The sequence below is a fragment of the Acartia tonsa genome, chromosome 9 (genome assembly GCF_053477335.1).
Source record: "Acartia tonsa isolate MP-2025a chromosome 9, ASM5347733v1, whole genome shotgun sequence".
Classification (NCBI taxonomy): Eukaryota; Metazoa; Arthropoda; class Copepoda; order Calanoida; family Acartiidae; genus Acartia; species Acartia tonsa.
The window spans coordinates 41,813,566-41,825,192 of NC_137268.1; the positions used below are offsets into that span (position 1 = coordinate 41,813,566).

At 30.9% G+C, this 11,627-nt stretch overlaps 1 protein-coding gene across 1 annotated transcript; it reads right to left on the minus strand.

Annotated features, from left to right (window-relative positions):
• Positions 1-6,992: 6,992 nt before the first annotated feature.
• On the minus strand, positions 6,993-11,378 carry LOC145328965 (uncharacterized). The gene is made up of 5 exons (XM_080172949.1): positions 11,220-11,378; positions 9,172-9,250; positions 8,456-8,493; positions 7,851-7,937; positions 6,993-7,196 (listed from the first exon to the last, which is right to left on the minus strand). The coding sequence occupies exons 1-5, from the start codon at positions 11,264-11,266 to the stop codon at positions 7,124-7,126; spliced, it is 324 nt and encodes a 107-aa protein (XP_080029075.1). The 5' UTR covers positions 11,267-11,378; the 3' UTR covers positions 6,993-7,123.
• Between the last annotated feature and the right edge of the window lie 249 nt (positions 11,379-11,627).

Here is an 11,627-nt window from a genome sequence, read left to right on the forward strand (position 1 = left end):
AAAATGTAGCTTCTCATAGGTCCTGGGAAGGTTTATAACCAGCTTATATACCAATAACGAAATTAATTCGGGAAAAAAATCACGAAACCTATACGTGTTTTCAGCTGTAGTTGGGGGGCAACACACCGTAAAATTGACGACCTCTCCATTTGCCCTCCAAATATTATTTTAGATTTATTTCGCTTGTTGGTTATACCTTATACCTGGATTATAACTCTTTAGGGGAAAAACTAAAATTGAGAAGCCGCTAGTCATTAAATACTTAAAATGGAACAATCTCTTTTCTTTACTAAAACGATTTAAAAATGACAATTATAAAATGTAAAGAAAATAATAACATGAATCATTTAAATGATATAATATAATGAAATAACACCTGTTGACTAAAGTCACTGTTAATCAATACTAAATACTTGTTACAGTGTTACATAGAGGTATGCCCCACAAACAGAGCAGGTTATTCTAACAAATTTTCCAGTATGGCTTTAGCATTAATTCGTTATCAGACTCTTGGCCATACTAAAAAATCATGTATAACATCGTATTATAGACAACCTTTTGCGAATATTAAAATGAAAATGATAAAATTAATACCAGTTAAACTATTTTGATTATGTACTTACATTTCCTTTTAATAACCCGTGCAGATACTTTATAGTCTTGGTTTCAAGCTATTTTTGCAGCCCCTTGATGCGCAGCACCTAGTAAAGATTACGAAGTAAAAGTTGTATCCTAATTTAAATGGCCTAAATATTGTCCCAATCTCTGAATATTTTATACTTTTTTCTGCTATGTTAAAAGAATTGTTTACTTAATATTGAAATAAATATATAACAAGGAAGAAAACATTCAAAAATAATTATTTAAACTATAATAATATTATTCCACAAATTACTCATTCTGTAGATTATAATTATTGGTTGAATAATTTGAACATTAAGAGTTTATAACAAAGTTTGTAGTGCAGCAAATAAGATAACGCGGTTTTAAAACTTTGGGTACCAGTATAACTTACTGTTCATTGTCCACTCCCTCTCCGATTGTCTTTTTAATTCTTTGTAAATGAGTCAGACATGATTTAAATCAATTTCAATGAAACGACAATTCTTACGACAGTTAGTGACCTAATTTTTAAAAGCTAAGCTTTTCTATAATTAGGATCGGTCCGTACGTCCGTCCGTCCGTCACAGACGAATAGCTTTTTTTCATTAATTTAGGCATGTTAGAATTGTCCTATAGATTTCAAAATTTGTATGATGACTCCTATAGGAGTAAGGTACGATTTAGAAACTCTATAATCGTTACCAGAATGTCCATACGTCCATTAATTAAACATGTTGCTTTTTAACTTTTTTCACATCAAATTTTATGTGATTAAATTATTCCATTGGTCTGATTTTTCTTTTAAATACTGAGTCCTAGGACAACAAAGTACACTGTTTTAAGCGAATCATTTCTATAACCAAGTCCTAAAAATGTAAGTATGTCCTTATATAAGCAGTTTTTCAGCAGATTTACTTACAATTTTGTTTCGTTCGACTTTTATACATTTATATTCTGATTATTCAGTTCTGACACCATACAAGTGTTAATGTTCGTTTGCCCTACCGTTTCAGAGCTTCGCTTTTATGGATGCTGTCATCCTTGTTTTTATGTACACAATGTAATATACAAGTTTAATTTTATTCTAAAATACACCAAAATATAAATTACATTACTTATTGTTTTCAAATTAAAGCAATCAATAAACAAGTACAATAATGTCTCTATGAAGCAGAGAACAAATTTGCAGTAAAAATCCAGGTAGAAAAAGTTTCGTCAAAGATTTTGCCAACATGGACAACGTTTCTTGGTCAGTTCGTTCATACACTAGAAGGAGAGATGGGGTACAGGGGGGGGGGGGATCCTATTTTAGCCAGTTAAAAGTTTAACTTTATTAGATTACTTGATAATCTGTTATAAGATCCATGTAAAAGCCATGTCAGTATTAAAAATTTGTATTATAATAATAACTGCTTGGTATACAGTTGTAGGGCGAAAAACACATTACTTAATAATTGAAAGAAGGTGTATCAACTTTTTTGCTTTTTATTTAAGATAGCTAGCCGGTTCTTTCAGTAAGTAGTAGATGTAAAATTTTTCATAGAATTCAGATATGCAATCGGTTTTTTTGTAGACCTCTTATTTTTTACGTAATTTAAGTTTTTAAAAAAAATAATTAAGTCGGTTTTAAGGTACTAAAATGCAACAAAATAAAAGAAGAAAATGGCCAGTATGAACAAAAATAGTAAGATCTTTAATTTGACACCTTACTTTTAAAATTCTGTTGAGTAATTATTGAAAAAATCTATTTTTTTAACCTCGGTTGAATAAAAACTTTAGACCTAAATATTTTCTCAAACAGACATAAAAAACATGGGTTCATATATACCTTTAGAATCAGAAAAATATTACGAATCTATTCTAAGCAAAATTGAAAAAGTTTTATAAAACTATAATAAAAAAAAATAAGTTTATTTTAAGAATCATAATTTTCGGCTTTAAAGGGTTAGCTTGAACCAAACCTGAACAAAACCTAAACAAAAGACAATGCAATGTAGCAGATATTTTTTAAACACAAGAAACAATAATGTATTTTTAACTGCATTGTTTTGAAGTTTATAAACAGACTGATGCATATTTGTTCATAATTTTTCATTCTTTACATGTTCTTTAATATCACTATATTTATTGTAGTATCTATTGTATATATTGTATGAACGTTCTCCTTTTTTTCTGGCAATTCTATAGGTTAATTTTATAGGTTAAGCTTCTCGATTCGTCAATTTTTGCGATTTGTGATTGGCTAGTTTAGTAGTTACAATTCTTAAAATAAACTTTTTATTTTTTCTATTTTTTATTACAATTTTTTAAAACTTTTTCAATTTTGCTTAGAATGAATTCATATTATTTTTCTCATTCTAATGGTATATATGAACCCACATTTTTTATGTCTTTATGAGAAAATATTTAGGTTTAATGTTTTGATTAAACCGAGGTTAAAAAAATAGATTTTTTCAACAATTACTCAACAGAATTTTAAAAGTAAGGTGTCAAATTAAAGAACTTACTATTTTTGTTCATACTGGCTATTTTCTTGTTTTATTTTGTTGCGTTTTAGTACCTTAAAACCGACTTAATTATTTTTTTTTTAAACTTAAATTACTTAAAAAATAAGAGGTCTACAAAAAAACCGATTGCATATCTGAATTCTATGAAAAATTTTACATCTACTACTTACTGAAAGAACCGGCTAGCTATCTTAAATAAAAAGCAAAAAAGTTGATACAACTTCTTTAGAACTAAAAAAACAACAAAAGTTCTTAATATAAAATTGGAAGATTTTTACGTTAAAGTTTCGAAGATTTTTTAAAAACTGTTAAAATTTGTAATAAAACTATTTTATGTTATCAATTACACTGCATAGTTTATGACTAATAGAGAATATGTTATCGCCTCACCACTTTATATCGAGTAAAAAGGTTAGCACTTTTTAGACGAATAAACTTTTACTAGAGCGATTACGTCCATTAATTTTAATGATTTATTTAGAAATTACTTATCAATTAAAGCAGGGATGACAACAAAACCTTATTCGTTGGCCCAAAAACTATAGGTACTTCCCCTTAATTATATGTTGTTTATTACACAAGTCCCCAAAGTTTTATAATAATATTATCTTATTGGTTGGTGTAACATTTTTGGGGATTAATTATTAGCACTTTTTAGACGAATAAACTTTTACTAGAGCGATTACGTCCATTAGTTTTAATGATTTATTTAGAAATTACTTATCAATTAAAGCAGGGATGACAACAAAACCTTATTCGTTGGCCCAAAAACTATAGGTACTTCCCCTTAATTATATGTTGTTTATTACACAAGTCCCCAAAGTTTTATAATAATATTATCTTATTGGTTGGTGTAACATTTTTGGGGATTAATTAGTTAAGGTGAGTGTCTAATCGTTTCAACCATTAATTGCAATTTGAAGAAGGCTTGTGTATCATCATTAGGGAATCACATCAATTTATCGGCCTTTGTCTTATCCCTTTCGATCCCTTATATTTTCATAATTGAATTATTGGCCGGAAAGAGCTTAACAATGCCGAAAAAAGATAAGAGAAATCGTCAAAGCTAGCTAGACCTTGGAAACGTAGCTTTCATTTAATTAAGACATGTCTGTGTGTAAATCATATACAGACGAACAAACATGCAGTGAAATAAAGAATGTACATTAGAATTGGGGAAAATCGTCGAATAACATTGCTATTCAAGAAAACTAGAGTTAAACATGGAATAGTTATTTTTCGTATCGTATTATAAACGGCTTTCCGCGGATATAGAATGTATAATTATAAGATTAAAACTAGTTTTTTTAGCCCCTAAGTGCCGAAGGCACCGGCTAAAAAAACTGGTTTTAATCTTATTATATATGGATGAGAACCGGTTCCTATCCACCGGATTCAAATGAATACGAGAAAGTAACTTATAAAGTTGCTTTACTGTACAATTAAAATCATAAGCTCGTAGTTGCTGCTCTTCTTAGAACATAAACGTTCTTGATGACATTACATTTATAAAAGCGAGGCTTTTCTACAATTACGGTAGGTCTGTCCGTAATATATAGTTAGTTTATAGAATTATTCTATCAGTTTCAATCTTGACATATATCCTTTTATAGTTAGGTACAATCTAGCAATATAGCGTAGCAATTCTATAATAATAACCAAAAAGTCCGTATGTCCATTTTAAATGTGAGATTTTTAAATAATATTTTTATGAATATAATAATCTAATGCACTTAATTTTGGAAATATCGATTCCTAGAACCATTAGGTATAATGTTATAAACGAAGCATCTCTATAATAAAGTCTAAAATGTAAATTTGTCCATTTTAAATTTTAATTTTGGGATACTTTACAAATGTTCGTTCGTTATGGATGTTGTCATCTTTGTTCACCTAAAACGCTCAAATGGCAATTGCTCACTATTTCATAAAGTCTTTATTGTGGTAGGCGGCATACGGACAAGCCTTTTTCAGAGTATGCGATGCTCCGTGTTTACCAAATAACACCCCGACGCTAATCCCAGCTTATCACAATTCACCCTAGCCCCTTTCTGGTCATTGTCTACACATCAGAGTCGGCGGTCAACTTGGACACCGCTGATAATGGGAGGGGCACTGCCCCTCTCCCCTACATGCCTCCAGCAACCTACCCTTTTCTGGGAGACGTCTACCTTACCCCCTACAGGAGCCTACCACTCTACTGCTCACCTGAATGGGGCTTCTCCCCATCTCCCCCACACCCTTCTCTACCTAACCCATTTATAATCTATTTTGTATAAACTAGTAACTTTGTTGTATATGCATTTATAGAACAAATAACAGTCCAATGTCCACTCCCTCCCTGCTTTATAAGACACAAGTGAATTATAAAGTACTTCTGCTAATAAAAATTATATTTATTAGTCATTCATTTAGAAATTTGAAGAAATCATAAAATTTCCATTAATTGCTTAATAATTTAAGTGATAAGTTTTTCAATTATGACGAAATGACATTTGAAACGTCAAGAAAATTTAATATGATTAAACTAATAATTTAACAAGGAATATAAAAATCGAATATAGCAATTAATTTTAATACTTCAGTCTGTATTTTATTAATAGCAAAGATGCTCTGTAACTCACATTATCGGTATGTCCAGAACACTATCGGCAAATGAATTTCTCGGGTGCTATTCAACATACACGGCTGAATTTTTTTGGTAAAGGTTCCATGTACCATTAAGCATCCAGTATATAATTTTCTTGGTCCATATGACTATTATTTTAGCTACAAATACAAATCATAGTTGAAAGATTTCGCGATTTTTCCTCTTCAAAATTATTTATGACCAATGAACATCGGACTCTTAAATAACTAATCACATTTCCATCCATGATTTTTTGTGCTTTGCTACTTATGGATGTTGTCATTCCAATTATACATGTACTGCATTTTACTAAAGACATTAATGTTAATTTTAGAAAAAGAATTTAAGCCCTAATCTAAACTAACTAGAGTTGGGCTCGATATAATTATCTCGCTGTTGGCTAGGTTTATTCAATGTTTTATTTACTTTCTTTTGGTTATCTGAATTCTGACTATTAACCCTATTCTTCCATTATCTTCTCCCTGACGATTTCTTTCTTTAAACTATTTTAGGATCTTAATATTTTTTATTTCAAATTATCGTCCTGAAAGGGTTAAAATGTTTAGTTAACTGTTAGATTTTAGTTCAATATCTGACCACATTACGCATGTATCGCTAGTATTACATTATTTTAAAACTATGTTTTCTTTTATTTACTATATTATAAATTTAAATTTTCCGTTTTGTGGATAGAAATTTAATACTTCAATATAATTCAAATAGCAACATAAAATAAAATAATGAATTGGTCTGGTCAATGAGAGTTTATTACGGATTATTGGAGCACTATGAGTTTTAAACATTTATCGCTTGAAAAACTTGAGCTCATATATAGACATTTATTTCCTATATAGATCTGTCATGGATCTTCATGCAATAAAGTAGGCTGTTTTGTAAATGTTAAAAATTGGAAGATTTCATTAAACAAAAGTTCCCGCAAATATAAGTATTAAATAATCAACAGGCCAATTCTAAAATTTACTACCGTTTAAATAATTTTGTCCTAGATAGGATGTAGAATATGTGGATATCTTGACAGGGGAAAGTTAATAGTCAATTTAAATTCTAATATGGACCTCATTTATTGATCAGTTTGTTCATAGTAGTAGGAGACGGGATTAGGTAAAGCGAGTGGATGAGAGGTTTTATCATTTTAGCAAACTGCGAGTTTCACTTGATATGTAAGCTTTATAGAACATGCTTTGCAGGATTTAATATAAAAAAGTATATTTGTATTCGAACAATTCTCAATGTTTCAGAAATATAAAACTCACTTTATTTAGTAATCAATATAAAAGGACAATGAGCACAGGACAAAATACTTAACTTACAATAATGTTGTAGGTACTTGGTGTACTAGGAAAGTACATTAATAGATATGTTTTTATTCAACAGATTTATCCTTGTTCATACTGAGAAATGTGTGCCACTCGGGATACGCTAAGGTCCACACAACTCTGAAAAAAAAATGAGGAATAAGTTATAGTCAACAAGCAAAATAAATCTAAAATAATGTATGGATGACAGATAAGTTTGTCAATTCTACCATTATTGGTTCGTTAATTTAAATGTCCAAACGCATCAACCTCTAATAATAATGTTCAAGAGGGGTAAGTTTGTGTATAATTATTGGGGATGTATATCAATTTATCGTCCATTGTCTTATACCTTAAGATCCCTGCAAATTACTGTGTTTATGATAAGAGGTTGCCTGTATTTTAGCTAGTCGAAGAAATGTTTTACTCCTCTAGTCGATCATAGATGTAGCTCTTTTATGAGAGGTATGAAAGCGGCAAAAAACAGTTAAAATATTAAATGGTAAAAGATGACCATTAATAGGGGAAAATACTCCAAAAAATAAGTGAATTTGGATACAGTGTTAGAAAAACTCAACATATACATACAGGTTGCTTTGAAGCTGTCATTCAATGGTCTGGTTTCCAATCTTGTTAAAGCTCAAACCTTAAGGGAAATTAACACAAGAAAACTTGGACCTCTATCTTTATAATAAATCTCATTTTTGTGACCAGTCTCGGTCATACTGACAGACGGACGGAAGTACGCACGGACTAGTCCTAATTAAATAGCAGCTGCGCTACTGAAACCCTTACCTGCAAAATTCAAAGAAGCCAAGAGCCATAACAGCAGAGGTGATTATGTAACCTAGCTTGTCACCTTGACCTCCTCTCTCGTGGACTCTAAAAGTACAAGAATACTTATCTCAAAGTACCTTTCAATTACAAAAAACCCTTATTTTTTTAAACAACTCTATTTTACGTAGTGGGGTGTGGGGATTTTCTCTTTTACCCAAAAACAACCATCCCCCAATTCTTTCTTAATCTTCCTTCAAAATAAGGTCGGGGGAAGATGGATTTGTGCTACTCAGTGCACTTAAAAGGAAAATCCTCAAAAGCTTTTACAAAAATTCATGGATTATAAAATTCTAAATGCATACCTAATACATCAACAAGTCGGACAAACGAATTTATAATCAAAATCTGACAATACTTTGGATATTGGATAGAAATTCTACTAATTTAAAGTATACAAAAAATACGCTCGAAAAAAAAATTAACTATGCATTTTGCTGAATAAAATACCATATTGGAGTGAAATTAATAAAAGAGGAGATCTAATTATTCCTTTGGTATGATGGCATCTTTATGGGACAGGCATACTTTCCTAAATAGTCTTTATTATGATTGAAGTTACTTACCTTAAACCATTGTCAATAGCAAATTCCATTTGTCTCTTCTACAATAAAAATGCAATCAAACAAGACTGTTAAAATATTTAGATTATTTACAAAAACTTTGATAAAAGAGAAGAAAAGTTATTTATCGCTAAGTATTATATGTATACAGTCTTCCGCGGATATTAAAAGAAAAAATTAAAATAGTTTTCTGGTATTATTTAATTCTATGATTTTATGTTAATAATTGTCTGTAATAAGATGCTATACATCATTTTTCAGACTGGCTGAGAACCGGCAGAATTTCTAAGCAATACTGGAACAGATTATTCTAAGCATGAGGATTATACTAAACAACGGGTTATGTTATTTTTATTTTTGTTGGCATGTTAGCAAAAAAAACTTTATAACAATGTCCTCACGAAACCTTTTTTTTTCAATTTCTCCAGTAAATGAAATTGTTTACGTAATACCAGCTTATACCAACAACTAAATTAATTCGGAAGAAAATCACTTAACCAAGTGGGGAAGGGGGGACACATAGTAAGATTGACATTTTTTTATCTGCCCCCTAAATGTTATTTTAGATTTATTTCGCTAGTTGGCTATACCTTTTTCCTTACGTAATACGCAATTTTTAAAGCTGTAGATTAAAAAACATCTGCGGATTTTAATGCACATGGACAAGCTCTCGTTATAGATTAGGTACGCTATATACTCATAAGATAAAAAAAACATACCTTGATCTTTCTAAGTTCAGGAGCATAAGCTTCCAGGTTGACTCCCTTCACAAGCCTGGATCTGGTAGTTGTCAGGCTCCTGCAAAAAAAATTTCAGGGTTGTCAAACAAAGAAAAAATATCTGTCATCTTGGGATAATACAATAAAAAAATTGTTGTTTATACCTAAAGATGTCAAACAAATTCAACCCTTCTGTAGATTAAAATTATTAACTTACAAGTTTGACAAATATTATATTGAACAGACCAATTAATTCAAAATAAGTACCCAACGTTATTAATGGAACAAGGATGACAACATCCATAAAAGCGAAGCACTGAAACGATAGGACAAACGGACATTAACACTTGTATAGTGTCAGAACTGAATAAGCATAATATATATGTATAAGAGTCAAAGCAAAATTGTAAGTTAATTTGTTGAAAAACTGCTTGATTCAGGATAATGTTTATGGACATACTTACATTTTTAGGACTTGATTTAGGACTTATTACATTATGCTTTGTTGTCCCAGGAATCAATATACCAAAAATCAGATCAATCGGATGATTAGATCACAAAAAAATTGTTGTTAAAAAAGTTAAAAAATCAACATGTTTAAAATGGACGTACGGACATTTTGGTGATGATTATAGAGTTGCTACGCTTTCTAAATCGTACCTAACTATTAAAGGAATCACCATGCAAAATTTGAAATCGATAGGACAATTCTAACATGCCTAAATTAACGAAAAAAGCTATCCGTTACGGACGTACGGACGGACGGACGGACCGACCCTAATTATAGAAAAGCTTCGCTTTTAAAAATGTGTTTTGAAACTTTGGTACCAGTTTAACTTCGTTTAAAATTCAAATTGTGCAGCTTGTGTTAATAGTAATAGTTATGTCTCGCATCGTATTATAAACGGCTTTCCGCGGATATAGAATGTACAATTATAAGAATTTTTCGTATGGATGAGAACCGGTTCCTATCCACCGAATTCGAATGAATAAGAGAAAAAATTATATGAATACCGTTAGAACCGCTATGATGTCTATTTTTTGGAAATATAACAATTTTTTAACTGCTTTAACAACTGCGACGTATAGTTAGGGAGCTACGTGGTAACAGATCTTTTTGCACATCATATTCTCTAATATTTAGTATTTTACTAGCAAGTCAAGTTTTACTTCAGTTGAAACATTTTAACGCGTAGCTCCTTACCTATGCGTAGCACGAGAATCTTTTTACATTTCCAAAAGATAAACTTCATAGCGGTTCTAATGGTATGCCTACCTTTTTTCTACCATTAATACAAGCCGCGCAATTTGAATTTTAAATTTCTACGCATTTTTTTTGCTCACCCTTAAATTTCTGGTCATTTGTTTATTATGAACAAAAACCATCCCTTCTTTTTAAAATATTTTTAAGGGTGGACTAGAACCCTTCGGAGCCACACTGTACACAATGTAATCAAAATCTGAACTGAAGTATAAACAAACAAAAACTACATCCCATCCTACTTCAACTATTTCAAATAATATCAATATAGGGTTTCTATGGTCAGAGATTAAAAAAATCAGTTTTTTTTTAAAAGAACAAACCAGTTTGTTTTTTTGGTTTAAACAAGGTTTTTTGTTTTTTTTTTTATAAAAACCAGTTTTTTTGGGTTTTTTTTAATATCCAAATTATAGGCCTGCCCCCCCCCCCCTCTTTTTTCAACCCCTCCCACTTTTTCTCACCCCCGAAACGGGGGGTGCCCAAATCTGCCCAAAAGGACCCGAAAAAGGGCAGCCCAAAACCACCCGCCCAAAAGCGCCCGCCCGATTTGACAACCCTGACTGACAGTTATTTACTGTATTATTTACGTTATGAAAAGAAAAGATATAACTGGAAAGATAGGCCTTTGTATAAATATTTTTTTTAAAAAAACATTTAAACCATCCCACCTTGTTTTTTTTTGTTTTTTTTAAGCTTTTTTTTTTGGTTTAAACCACGTGGTTTTTTTGTGCCATCTCTGTCTATGGTCGACTAGACACTGTGAGGGAAACCGCCCAATAAATATTACCTTTGAAAGAGCCTGGCTGATGATAGAACGCGCTGAGATAAAACCATTTTTGTCTATTGGAACAAAATTGAACAATAAAAGAAATTGTACAGCATTGCTTTATTGTAATACTACTGGCAACACCTCTAGCCTCTATGGGCGTCATATTTTATTCATTTATTATCTTAAAACTTAAGCAATTGTTTTGGGAATGGGGTATCCAATTGTATCCAATCCCTACGGAAAATAGCTAAAAGCAATGACAGGAATAGTAGGTATATTCCCTGAAAAGCACAACCTAATTTGTTCAATGGTTTTAGAGAATTTAAGCATAAGACGGACAAACTTTTATATTAAGGACAAGTGCTGATTCTGATTATACACTCCTGGCTTCCTTTAACATTATACAACCATTTTAATCATCACGAT